Consider the following 14,370-nt stretch of genomic DNA (forward strand, 5'->3'; position numbering starts at 1 on the left):
TTTTTTGAGAGAACAAGGCAGGATGGTGTCAGCAGTCTGGGACTTCTGTCTTTCTCAGTGAGAAACGTTCTCTGATTGGGGAGCTGTACTAAACGAGATGCTTTGGATACGGGATTTCAGAAACAACAGGAGAGTTTTGACCACTGTGTTTTGTGTCCCTAATGCAGTCTCATATACAGGAATGAGTTGCAGAGCAGTGGGAGAGTGATCCAGATGAGATGCTCTTTATTACCCTCCTAATCTATCCTATCTCTTTCCACCAGTGACAGAGGGAATATAAACAACAGCATCCTAATTCAGCTCATTGTATCATAACCATGCGATGAGAGTAGCTATGGGCCCAATTCAACATCTTGAGCCCAGAGGCACGTCTTTTATTTTATACAGGTATGAGTCAAAGCTAACTCAAGGGCTTGAGTTCAGGACAAGAGCTTCTTGAACTTGCATTTTCTTTGGATGGCTTTGTCAGTAGGTTACAGCATTTTCTATTATCCCTTGGATTTTGGTTCCACAGATCCATTTGATTGTCTTTACCACTCTTAGTTTGCTGTTTTTCCTGCTCTCCATTGGTCCCACCTTCCTCCTTGACCTGACAAATATCTGAAGTTTAACCTTGACGGGTTACTTCTGTTTCTGGTGAACTCTCAATATTCAGACTTCCAAGCTATTACACCGTACATGGAAAATGTGCCCAGGACAGACTTTCCATTAAACTGTATTTAAATTGGAAGAGAATGCTGGCCCATCTACAAGTATTCCAGAATTAGATCCCAAAATACTGAGGCTAGTTAATCTTTTGGAAGAACAAAAACTCTTACTGATTTATATTTAGCAGAGGGAATGCAATTTAGAAACACAGTCTATATGAGGCCCCTTGAAGAAAACATCTTTTACATTGATTTGTAGTGTATGGAAATGCTATGTGGCCATAAAATATTTGCAGTCGGGCTCTGCTTTTATGTAGCTGCTTTTTTTTTTTCAGTGTGAACTGTCATGAACCCTCTGAGAACGGCTGCTCTGCTGACTGGAGACTGTGCAGGGAAACACAGCTACCTCTGGGGCAACAGAGCCAGAGCAGAGGCTGAACTCACCCTTTCTGTGCACTCACATACACAGAGGTTAGAGAGAGGCGTGGAGGTGCTGCTGGCTCTAATCTCAACAGCTCCACTCTTAGTTAAACATCTGCAATATCTGTTTAGGCTTAGTTTGCGTGATTATAAATTAGAAGAAACTCTGTAATGTTAATACAGGTATAAAATGTTTTGTGCATAGTTCTGATCTGTGCTGTGAAAATGGGTAACTGGAATTATGGTAGGTGGGATGAGTTCACTGGACAGTTCCTGGAAAAGGAGCTAGGGCAGATAAGCAGTTCATTAACTCAGTGAGTCAGAGAAGCAAAGAGAACTTATTTTGATAAATATACTTAATCTGATGGCCAATAGCATACCTGCTTATCTTTAAGAAGATAAGGATTGTCAAGAGGAAATAGCATGCAAAGTTTTGGGCTTTTTTCTTCCCTTTGTCCCACCATCAGCTGCCATCACCCTGGGCAAGTTGTTCCTCCTCCTGAAGCATCAAATATTAGCCAAGGAGGTTCTCAAACTGCGCATCTGCAAGAGAAGGATAAACAAAATTTTTAAAACGTCCCTAAATCTCAAACTGAACTGGACTTAATCTTGCTTTCTTTTGTTAGAAGACAAGAACATTTTTACATCTCTCGTTAGACTGCTGACAGACCTGACCAGATCACAGCAGAACAAAAATGCTCTAGATCAAGAAAGAGATCTTGGATGCTGTTTTTACTTTGATCTTCTCATTTCCTACTCGCAACATTCAACTTATGATGCCTTAGTAATAATACTAGGAATTAATAAAGATGCAAAGAGAAGAAGGTCAGAAGTGCCTCAGTGCTCTCAAAAATAAATAATCATGTAGCCCATGCGAGTCATTCCTGCTGTGGCTCAGAGGAGCTGTTAGAAGATAGTGTGGGGAGGAGTGGCTGCTGCTGATGGAAGAGTCTTGGTCTCTGTTCCATGGACCTTGCTGGACCCTGGAGGATGTGGCTCCCAAGGCAGTTCATCCTGCTGTTGCCCAGCATCTTTCTGGGAGGGGGTGTATGTGCTCATCTCCTCTCTCCTTAGGCAGCAGACAGAAGCATATGGCTGTTTGCTTATGCTCTTGCTGTTCTTATGTGCTTAGTGGACTTATGATCCGCAGGGGAGCAGGGGGATTTGCACGGGGAGAGGGCACAGAGGGAGCACCCAAGGAATGGGCTGCGCCCGCTGGAAGGGGGGTGGTACCACCTTAGTGACTGAATTGCTGTAAATGGCTGAGAGAGATGCTGAGAGTTCAGTGCCTAATGAGGGACCAGGGTATGGTTAGTGATTACACATCATTACTGAAGATGTCAAGTTTAAAAATTCATTTATAAGGAGAAGGGTTTTTTTCTGGAGAACGTAATGTGCATATAGAAATACTTAAATATTCACACACCTCTCTTCTAATATGATATTTTCTTCACAAAAAAAAAAAAAGGGGGCATAATCAGCCATCTCCATTGTTCTTGGTATTTTTAAGTGCTTGCCGTGCTGTCAGATGGATTTGTTACTCCTGGAGAGGGTGTGCATGAAGTTTTACCTCCCCAGCTCAGTCCTGCTCTGCTGTCCTCTCTTCCTCCCTGTCCTGCATCTCCAAGGTCTTCCTCATCTTCCTTCCCACATCTGGTAGAGACTCCTCTAGTCTCATCACTTTCTGGGTAGTTTCAGTTACATCATTAGTTCAGCCTTATCCTTCCTACAGTTAATTTACAGATTCACTTCTTTGTAGTACGTAAGTCTTTGGCCAACCTAGATCTTTGCTCTGTTTTTTTTTTTTCTTTTTTAATAAAATACTACAAACAACTTGGATGATATAAGCAAAACAGAGCTTTTATTCTACTGTCATTCCTCAGCTCTTTTACCTTCTTTTCTCAGCCTTTATAAAAATTATCATCCTTCTGACTCTTACTAATACTCATAGCCTCAGCATCATCTTCAAGCAAGTCTTCATAAAACCTCATCGCATCCAAGTTGTAACCAGATTTGTAACCAGTTGCTTTTTCAGCCCGTCCTCCTAAATCTGCTCAAATACATCAGTGTCCCATGTCTTGCAGATTATAACTGCATCTGTCTCATCTTCAGGATACAACCTTTCCTTCTCTCTTCTGCCATTGACAAAGTCTTGCCAAGCTTGTATTTATTCCAAATTACTCCTGTTATGCTGTTTTCATACCCTCTGTCCTTACTGTCACTTTTTGCATCTCTTCCTCTAGTTTTATTTTTCCCTATCAAATTAAAAATCAACTTCTTCACTTTGAAGGCTCCTCACAAGCTAACACCACCCTGTCACCTTTTGGTCAGGTTTAAAAGATGGATCCATTGTGGATCATCTTGCAATCAACTCCAGCTCCTATTGCCTATTTTTTATATGCAGGGCCTTCTCAGAGATGTCTGTAAAACCACCCTGTTTGTTTTCGGAACTGTTACTTTAAACATGGCTTTGCTTTATCATCAAAAAAAAGAATAAAAAAGCTCAACTCCAAGCCCCACCCTGACTGCTATTATCTCCTTTCATGTGCATGTGGTCTGTCTGCACCTGCCTCTTGTCTCCTAGCTTGCAATTTAAATGGAAAATCTTACACTATGCACGAAGCTACTCTCTTGATACATCTCGTCACTGTTAAAATAGCACAGATGAAAATAAGTTATGTTTTGGCTTTGACTTGTTTTGGAGTCTTGGATGGGAGTGCTACATCTGACCTGCTGGCTCAGATCCACCGTGTAGATATGTCCCTAATTCACTAAACTTTAACCCAAGATGCTCTATAACTTCAAGTGTTCTGGATCCAAAACTCCAACATTAACCCTTTGCATTTCTATCATTGAATGCCCTGCAAAGCTGTAGTCTGTCTTTGTGGAAGAGCAAAGCTTTGTTTCCTGGTCATCTTGTAATCATGAGTATTTCACTGTGGTGACAGCAATCCAATAGGGTCATTATCATCATGACAGGCACAAGGACACTTGGATATCAGCTGGAGGTAATGTGATTACTTATTCCTTCAAGAACAGCAAATATTTTTTAAAGCAGTGAAGAAACCTTTGTTTTTCATTTGCATAAATTTGTGGTTCTCTCTCTTCTGTGCACGTGCCCTTGGTCAGGCTGCATGTGGGAAAACAAGGTTTGCTACCCCTTTTCAGCTGTTGTTCAGCTAATATTTATTTTTAGTAAACTGTATCTTGAAGTGTGTTTGTAAGAATCCGTTTCCAACCAATTCATGGTGGATTTCTCCATTTGAACTTTATCAGCAGATATGAAGGATCAGTGGAACTAGTTACACTGATTTCACTGTCATAATTACTGAAAGTATGGGAACACCCCAAAAATCAGTAAGGTTTGTGAGCATTCACCTCATAGTTGTTGTTTTTCTCCCTCTGCTGACAGTAACCATCTGACTTTGGAAAGGGTGTGCAGTATTCTTCCAGGGCTGTGGCTTTTCTACTTCATGATGTGTGCATCCCTGGCTTTCCCTTGTGTTCCCCGTGTCTACACATGATTTTCTTTTCTTCCTTCCCAGAATGGTTGCACTCGATGATCCGGTGGGTCTCTTCCAACCTGGTGATTCTATGATTCTATGAATCTTTTCTTCCCAATGTATACACAGTAAGGCCACCTGCCAGATAAAGCACTCTGTTAGCCTGTTTTGATAATGTAATCATTTTGAAACCCTTTTCTCCTTTCATAGTGTGGTGTTTCGTCCCGTTCGCTCTTTTCACTAAGCTGCAGGACCTCACCAGCCCCAGGCCTCTCCTCTCCAGGTGGACAGGGGTTTGTTGTTCCCATTTGCTACTGCATGTCAGTCCCTCGGCTCTGTTTTGAAGTAGCCTTTTCTCTTTCAGTCCTGAATGCCACTTACTTCACACCCTCAAACAAGTTTATCTTAAATGCCTTGCAAATAGTTTTCAGTCTGCAATGAGTTTTGACGCTATTCTGATAGCTGCCTATGTAGATTTTTTTTTTCAACTGGAAAAATGTATTTAGAAAAAAAATAAATCCAGTCATTTCTTGCAGCATTTAAGAAATCCTGGGCCTTTAAGATTATGCCTCATGTTTGCAGAGCATGAATGCTTATGATGAAAACCCCTAACAGGCTTTAGGATGCATTTTGCCAAGCTGAGAACATCCAGTGGTACCTTTTATATAGTGTGTGAACGCTGCTCAAGCCTTGAGAATCCAGGAGACCAGAGGCATCTAATGCACATGGAGGCAGAGGTGTGCTGCCTTTGGGGCAATATTCTGCTTTCTCAAAGAGGGCTTCTAGAAGGATGCGCTTAAGAACAGGATGGCTGAAGGCAAAGTTCCTTCACAGAAAGGGTCGTTGGGCACTGGAACAGGCTGCCCAGGGAGGTGGTTGAGTCCCCTTCCCTGGAGGGGTTTAAGGGATGGGTGGACGAGGTGCTGAGGGACATGGTTTACTGATTGATGGGAATGGTTGGACTCGATGATCCGGTGGGTCTCTTCCAACCTGGTTATTCTATGATTCTATGATTCTATGAAAGTGATTCAGTGCTTCATGTTGTGGTTCACGTAACGTCTCCTAAAGGTTTCAGAAGATCCATCGATGCTCAGGGGAGCAAGTGCTACCTGACTACTTGTCAGGGCTCATGGCATTAGGGACAGGCTGTGGTTAGGGTTCAAGCCCAGTACTGAATGAAATAGTTGCAACAGCATCTCTTATCGGGCAGAAGTTAGAAGCTGAAGTCGGTCCAGTCTTTAAAACCATAAGAGCAAGCAGATGCAGTTCTTTGTGACCCCCAGTGTAAAACCTGGAAATCTGTACAGGGGTCCATGATGTGTGTCTGGATTTTTTGACACTTTGACACAGAGGATGTTTTCAGGCAGGAATGATTTTGATCTTGTGGCTTTTGTCACAAGATCCCATAACTCCTGCTTGTCAGGGGGAAGTTGCGTTATGTTGTAGAGTGGCAAACCCGCAGTACCCTTGAACATGACCTCAGATTTCATCCTTCTTTCAAATATTTATTTGTTTGAAATTTTTATTTCAAGCAGTTACTTCACCTTCGTAGGCGACTGATAAGTCAGGTTGTGGGAGGGGAGGTGTCTGGGGCAGACTCTTCTTTAACAGTGTCTTGCATTGCTGCTGTGGAATCAGGAGGACTTTTGCTTATTTTGCCAACTGAAACTCTGAGTTTGAATGTTTCACTCAGTTCTTTTACTTTAAAAAAAAATTTTAAAAAAATTTGAAGCCTGTTGCAAGGGCCCCAGCTGTATTGTGCCACTGCTGCTGGTAGCAAAGGCTGAGGATGTCAAAGTAATGAGGATATCCCTTGTTCAGGCAAGGGAATGGGAGAGTCCAGGTCAAGCCCAGTGTGAACAAAAACTTTAAGCAGATGATTTATTTTATTTTTAGCTGGCCAAGTAAGGACAGTGATGTATCTCACCAGCTCAGGTTTCTAAAGCGTTGCTTTCCTCTCTAAGTCCAGTCTTAGGTGCTTTTGTTGCCACCTGAAGTTGCCTGGTGTCTCCTTTTGGAATGGGCGTGCTGCCCCGAAGAAGTGAGCAAAGGCCTTTGTTATTTGGCCTGTTGCTTTGTAACTTTTCCAAGCCTTTGCAAGGTGCAAAACCCCATTCTAAAAAAAGCTGCACTTTTAAGACCTTTTCTGGGTTTTACCCCAAGTGTGCTCATCATGCAGGAGTCATTGCATCATGCCCAAGGAGAAAAGGTCAGGTTTATGTGAGCTGCTTCATCCCAACATTCCCCAAGCCAAGCTGCCTCTTCCATGCAGTCTATTCCTGCTGTGAAGGTTTCCTTCTCTGACCTGCCTGCTCTGGTGAACCTCTACTTTTTCTTCATACTCTGCACCTTATCTCTCCTCCTCTGTGTGTGAGGAACACGAGAAGGAAGATGACTTATTCCCATGTAATTTTTGGCATCAAATAACTCCCATTTGGTTAATCTCTCCCTTAAAGCATTAATGAAATTTTTTAAAGTCCTGCTTGGCCTCTCTGCTCTGTTCTGAAGAGATAACACTGCTGCTGAAAATGAGAGGAAAAAAAACCAACAAGGAGATGAGAGAAGAAGGCTGGAGTAACTGATGCTGAAGTTGAATTAAAACGTTCTCATCAGAAACCAGGATTTCAAGTTCTGTTGGTAGTTTTTCTGGCTCACCTTGATCATGCACCGTTACAACTTCCACAGAGCTATAAGCTAAAACTACTCCAAAGGCTGGGAGGAATAGGGTCTAGGCTTTTTGTTACAAAGTCAAGAATTACGCTAGAGGTGTGTTGTTTTATAGTAGCTATATAGAGACATAACTGTCAGCAATTAATTTGTGTGAAGAATGTATCTAATTATCTTCTGTAGTCTGTATGTTTCAGGAATAGAGTTTTTAACCATACTGTTTAGTCATGCATCTTTACAGCGCAAACTGCCGCATTGTTAAGGTCATATTTGCTTTTGTGGCATCCCTGAGTCTATCTAATCCTTATTCTGTTGATACTTTTTTTCAAAACTATGAGTATCTCCTCCCAAACATATGTGCATAATGTAGTATTTATGTGCTCACAAGGAAAAGGAAGCAGATGACTTGTGTTCAGTATAATGATTGCTTTGTGCTCGAACTGTTGTAGGCTCTGTTGAAAAGAAACTCATCCATCCATTCGTTCATGAAGAAAGCCTCTGTCATGACTGTACTGGTTGTGCATTGGCTCTTTGCGTAGAGCCTTGGTTAGAGAAAGGCGTAATCTCCTCCCTGCTTCATAGCCTTTCTCCCTCTTTGCTTTCCTCTCTGTAATCACAGCATGCTGATCAGTGCCTCCATGGCAAGTGGGATCTCAGCTGAGGTTCCCATCAGTGGAGGAGAAGAGAGAATGAAGAATGGATGGTGGTTCAAGGAATCCAGGTGTCTTATTGTTGAGTGGTACTTGAACATAAATTCACAATGTATGTGTCTGAGCTGGTGCTTAGCGAGGTTGGAGGGAGGAATTGGTGGAGTTGCCCTTGTAAAGGAGGAGTGAGAGAAATGATAAAGTGGTGTGGGAGTCCTCGGGAAGTGGAAGATTCTCCCTAAATGTGACAGCTTTGGTTTAGCAACTTCACATGCGCTTTGTCCCAGTTTTGGAACCAATTCTTGCCCTCACTTCTGATGTGTGACCTGAAAATGGCCTGTGATTTCAATGTTGACCTGCATTCTCCATGTCACGCTCAGTACTATCAGACTGTCCAGATGGATCATTTAATATCCTTCTGGCCTTCTATTGTTCAAGATCCTCTAGAAACCCTTAGTGATTTACAGAGTAAGGATTTGACTAACACTTATTTTGATCTATAGTTCCTCTCTGAAGTACTCCTGCTTTTCTTTTGCAATGAAAGTTTTTTATCCACAGCAGATTTGAAATCCTTTTTTCCCCATTCTGCTTTCAGATTCCCTAGGTGGGTCATTCTCGGCTTCCTCCCACCGATGCCACCACAAGCAGAAGCACTGTCTCCCCATCCCACAGTGTGGAGTCCTGTCCATCAGCCCTCTGCTTTTCCATCCCCACACAAAGGGATCCCAAATCATCATGGACACAACGCAGAAGGCAGTGAAGCGCCAGGCTAGCTTCTGCAATGCCATTACCTTCAGCAACAGGCCCATCGTTATTTATGAACAAGTCAGGCTTAAGGTGAGTAAATGATGCCTTTCCTTATTGTCTCGTGAGCTGCTGTGAGTGAATGTTGGGGTGTACCAGGCTTTGGTGCTTGCACCAGATCTTTAGCCCTTCCTAGAATCATAGAATAACCAGGTTGGAAGAGACCCACCAGATCATTGAGTCCAACCATTCCTCTCAAACAATGAAAGGCACAGTTGTTGGGTCTTGCCCTTAAAGATCTGTGATCTTTGTTGGTAGTTCTGCTTTTGTCATCGTAGTTCTTGGAGCTATCAGTACGGACTGCTGTGGAAACTGGGAAGAAAAGGGAAATTCATGCTCCAAAAGAGCTTGCCTGGATGTTCAACAAGGAACAAGAGATTAAGTTGAGACTGCTTGGAGAACCACAACAAAAAAAGGACTGTATTGGTCAGCAGCTTCAGTATCTCTCTAGCTAATTTGTCCTCTAGGGTTTTTATGCATCCTGCAGAGGAGTTTTGCTGGGTGAACTGAAGGAGGGTGAGGAGTTAGTTAACATGTTCAGTTCCAAAACGAGCCTTTTTCTTCCTTAAACAAGGCAGCACTGAGGGCTGGTCTCAAGGAGGCAGGAGTCAGCCTTTCCACAGCCTTCGGGTAAGAGATGAAAAGGACCTGGAAGTGGAGGTTCTTGGCAGGGGAGATGAAAGGTTTTTGCTGAAAGGATGAAAGGAGCCGTCAGTGCAGTCACAGTTGCTGTCTAAGAAAAGCGGTTTTTTGGCAGTCTGCTGACTGCTTTGTTGCATCAGCAGCCGATAGCATTAAGGTTAAAGGAAAGAACATTGCAGGTGTCCCATTTTTCTCACTGACAGAGGCCAATTTCACTTCCTTTGTGTCTGTGGTGGCCAAGAAGATGGAGTTGGTAGCCCTTGTGGTGCAGCTGGCATGGGACGTTCAGCTTCTCTAGGACAGGATGGCTCCATGAGCATCCGAGCACTGCTTCCTGACGAAGAAATTCATCAATCCCCTTAGGCATTGAAGCCCTTTTAGGCTGTTAGCATCACGAAGGACCTTGTGGCCCTTTGCGCTTCATCCACAGATGTCTAGCAGTCTTCATGCCCTCTAGTTTATGGGATGAAGTATTTCTGTTCTCAGATTATGCTGTGCATTTCACTGGCACAAAGTAACTCATCATCTTTGTCAGGCTTCAGTTCGTGGCACACACAAAAGACCCACCTGCAAATCCTTCATTTACTCACAAGGAGTTTTCCAGGGGTTTATCTGCATGTAGCTACTGAGTCTGAATGTTCCTGCTGTTACCCATTGCTAGAGGTCCCAGAGCACTGGGACCTACAGCAGTGTATCAGCCTTCCTTGCCTTTTTGCTCACAGCCAGGGAAGGAGCAAGAAACAAGGAATATACCTCCTTTTGAAACTAGAGAGAGATTTCAGTGATTTCAGGCTCAGGACCATAGGTCCTATCCCTCCTCCAGGTTTGCTATGATTCCTGTGGAGATCTTAGTGCTTCCATTCAGGCTAGAAACCCAGTAGGACTCCCTCAATTTGCCTAGTGGGATTTTTTCCATGTTGGCCAGGAGTTTGGACAAATCGCTGTGAAAAATTATTTGGGAGGAGATGAAAGCAGCACTTCGTTTTTGAAAGCACTATCAAAGGTTTGAGTGGGTTTAGTGGTTTAGGCAAATGTTCTGGGTTCTTCCTTCTTCATTCTGAAACAATATAGCTATCTCAGGAAAATTCACACTTGTTTATCACTGTATATTTTAGGATTTTAGCTTGCATAATGTATGTGAGGAATATGCAGGCAAGTCTTTCATCTTTGCACAAGGGATTTATGAGCAGAACTCCTGCTGAGTCTAAATGAAAGATCTCACGGGGGTAATCAACAGGCTTCAGCACTCTGGGGATGGATGGAAATGTGAAAACATCTTTGCTTTTCTGATAAGTCTATCCTGCAATTGCCTTGTTGTTGTGTATGCCTGTGGAAAATGGTGTGTTAAATCTTCTTACCAGCTAAAGACTAACCATAAACCCAATAATTCAGGTCGTATAAAGTCTAAACTCCCTTTGAAAAACTAGAAGAAAGAAGTCAGGAGATACCATTCTGTTTCTTTGGTGTTGTATCTTGGGTTTTATTCTGAGATTTCTTTGCAGCTTTGGGAATGCTATCAGGCAGCCAGGGTTGTGAGGGACTTGGGAAAATTTTCTATTTCATTGTCTCCAAGATATATGTCCCAGAATGATTTCTTCTGTGTAACTCAGGGCTCTGGTAGGGAGTGGGGTAAGATAGTCAAAGGTGGCAAAAGACACAAGAGCAGGTGCCTTAGTGTTTGTAAGCACCCACGGCTTAGCAGCTGGGATGCAGGTTATACCTTCTCCTCCTTTTCTAGTACCTGATGGACCTTACAGGCTTTTCTTCTAGCACTGGCTGCTAAAGAGAGAATGTGGTTTATCATTAACCATTGCCTTTTTTTTAGCAAAACTTTGCGCCCTCTGTCCAGCTGTGTCTAATTCTTTGCAGTTTTTATACTAGATTTTAATTTTGGTGTTAGTTTGCCTGTGGTCAGGGTGTATTGAGAACTGTTTATAGGTGCTGATGAATGCATGGAACACGTGTAGCCTTGCTTACCACATGAATATTTACTTCATGAGGCCTGTGATTGCTGTGAAATATTGGCAAGAGACTGTGAGAGAGTAAATTGGAGAAATAACAATGAGGCCCTATTTATCTCGGACCCAGAACCTTTTAGGACTTTCAGTAAATATGGTGTAATAAATAATCCAGATGTCGTCTTGGTTTGTGCATATATTCCCCATTTTGTCACGTGCACACCCCATCCAACCCTGTTTCACTGGGGATACGCATAATCCCATCCCATCCCGGCCAGACACACAAAGTAGCAAATCTGCTTCATTCCTTTTTGGTGTCACCCCAGTTTGAGGGACGTGGTTTAGTATTTGATAGGAATGGTTGGACTTGATGATCTGATGGGTCTTTTCCAACCTGGTGATTCTATGATTCTATCCCACAAGCAGGAGCTTCCCATAGTTCCTGGAACTGAGGTCAGTGCTCAAGTGTTTCATGTAAACAATTTAGATGCTTGGCTGGACTGAGTAGAGACAAGGAACAGCCTTCGCTTAACTGGGGAACTGTCTGGTGATAACTTTTTCCTGAAGCTCTGAGTTATTTTCTCCGATACTTTAATTATAAACCAGAAATCTCTAGGCTTTGAATGATTACTTTGTTGTGAGATTTTTGTGCCTCCAATGGTACATGTTACAGATTTGCCTTGGAGAGGAACGCATGAAAGAAAAATGCAACATTTACAAATGTGATTAGAAAAGAACTGAGAAGTCAAAAAAAAAATGTCCTGGAGAATCCCTTTGTGAAAATCCTGTGCTTCTAAGCTGGGACACAATGGCCTGCTGCCAGGCTTTTGAGGATAAAGTCCTGCAGTCCCAGACAGTTCAGCCTCTGGCATCACCACTGATCTGATCCAGTAGTGCTTTGGCAGTGCGAGAAATGACAGTACCTTAGCAACTTTATGTTACATCTGGTAGGTGGTACCTATCCACGCTTCTGCTCTTGTCCTGCAGCCAAGAGTGAAATTACCTGAGGCTGCCAAGGCTTTAATGGAAGAGGGCAACCTCATGTTTGCTGCAGGTTTGGTGCATGGACAGAAACACCAATTATATGTCAATTGGCATGGAGGAGCTATCCTGGCCCCATATCAGAATTGGATCCAGTGTCTTTATGCCTTTCATTTCGTAGTCAGAATGCTGACAGCCTGAATCACTTCGAGAGGAACAATTCCCAGCAGGTTCATATTCAAAAAAACAAAATGAGAGAGAAAATTCTCTAAGGGAATTGTCTCCGTCTGGGGACCATACAAACCCTAGGAGCCACCCTCCTTCCATGGAAAGAAAAGGACTTTGTAACTGGGTGATATTTTGGATGTGCTGCACGTGTTTAGCATCCGCTGCCTGCTCCCTCAGATCCCCTGCAGTCCAAGGCTCAATGTGAGATGACTCTGGAGGCACCTATGATCCTTTGTCCTGCTGTCTCTCAGGTGCAGAAGGGTGGGTGTGAACACATGCGCCATCCCAGAAACTAGAGCAGATGCTCCCGACCCCAGACGCTCTGAGTAACTGGGTACTAACAGATGGGTTGTAGATGTGCACAACATATCTTAAAAAACACCACTCACAGCTGAAATAAATATGTTTTCCTCAATCATAAGACAACATCTATCATTGCCTCCTAATTATGTCTCTAATACAGTTAAATACTTTAAATTGCGCTTTCCCACACACAAGTTCTCTTCTGCAAGGCTGTGATTTCATCCAATCTGACAACCTTAAACAGGAGTAAAACTGTCTTTTACTTGGCTGGAAAACCCAGAAAACCCTATGGTGGTGACTGTGGTGCTGGAGCCAGTGCTTTTCCCTTGGGTCATGAGATACCCATCATCCAAGCACCATGGGGGAAGAGCTCTGTTGCTGCAGGTGCTGAGATAAAAGCTCTTATGGCCATTCTTTAGCACATTTTGTGAGAGGATGATTCTTAGGCCAAAAGGAATTACCCTAGAAAGAAGTGAGTCATCATGCAGCTGTAATTACATTTCACCTCTCTGCAAAGATTTAATTTGATGGTTTTTTTTTTTAATATGTGCATTATATCTAAGTGTGCAGCATTGCTGCTTGCAGCTGAAAAAATGTATAGCAGTGTTTGGTGGGTAAGTGTGTAATCTCTCAGTTGATGTTCAAGTGCCAAATGCTGTTATCGCTGCTGTTATCTTTGCAGATCACTAAAAAGCAGTGTTGCTGGAGCGGGGCTCTTCGACTGGGGTTTACTTCCAAGGATCCATCGAGGATTAACCCTGACACTCTGCCGAAGTACGCGTGCCCTGACTTGGTTTCCCAGAGTGGTTTTTGGGCCAAGGCTTTGCCAGAAGAGTTTGCAAATGAGGGAAACATCATAGCCTTCTGGGTGGACAAGAAAGGACGTGTTTTCTATCGGGTGAACGACTCCGTTGCAATGCTCTTCTTCAGCGGGGTGAGGACAGCAGAGCCCCTGTGGGCTTTGATTGATGTCTACGGACTCACCCGCGGGGTGCAACTCTTAGGTGAGTACCTGGCTCTGAACGCGCAGGGATGATGCTGAGCTGTCACCAGCGAAGGGCAAGCCTGATGCTGAGCTGTCCCCCTTGCTGTTCAGGGAAATGGCCCTTGTTCCTCCCCAGATTATCCCACAACCTCAGCCTGGAACAGTGGAAGTTGGAAACTTAGCACGTAAATATAACATGGGTTGGAGGTGGGAGACAACTGCCTCAGTATAGCACTAGAAGACACCTGTAAATAACTGGGTTTCTACTCTGAGGTGTTTTCTATCAGACCGTAGTCTGGAGTGTTGGAAAACTTTTTTTTTTGTTTCATCTGTTGCTTTTCCCAAAGTGGGGAAAAGTATTTTGGATGTTGTGGATAAATCCTTCCTAGATGGCTCTATTATGATTTTCTGGCTGCTTTAGTGGGCAGATTTGAAACATGGATGTCTTCCAGATCACCTAGGAGAAGCTGGGGAGGGTTTTGGCAGGGTGTTACTTTCACAGAAGAGTTTGATTTGTCCTCTGGAGACTGAAGGTTGGATACGCAATTGGGGTTGGAGGATGAGGAGGGCTGAGTGCCGGTCCTC

At 43.3% G+C, this 14,370-nt stretch overlaps 1 protein-coding gene across 3 annotated transcripts in view; it reads left to right on the forward strand.

The window, feature by feature from the left end:
- The window catches only part of NEURL1 (neuralized E3 ubiquitin protein ligase 1), a 152,781-nt gene that overhangs the window by 81,166 nt on the left and 57,245 nt on the right, over positions 1-14,370 (forward strand). For all 3 annotated transcript variants that reach the window (XM_069864205.1, XM_069864207.1, XM_069864206.1), the window contains exons 2-3: positions 8,480-8,721; positions 13,483-13,804. In XM_069864205.1, the coding sequence (XP_069720306.1) occupies positions 8,480-8,721; positions 13,483-13,804 (564 nt within the window). The remainder of the gene's footprint in view (positions 1-8,479; positions 8,722-13,482; positions 13,805-14,370) is intronic.

The sequence above is a fragment of the Phaenicophaeus curvirostris genome, chromosome 9 (assembly GCF_032191515.1).
Source record: "Phaenicophaeus curvirostris isolate KB17595 chromosome 9, BPBGC_Pcur_1.0, whole genome shotgun sequence".
Classification (NCBI taxonomy): Eukaryota; Metazoa; Chordata; class Aves; order Cuculiformes; family Cuculidae; genus Phaenicophaeus; species Phaenicophaeus curvirostris.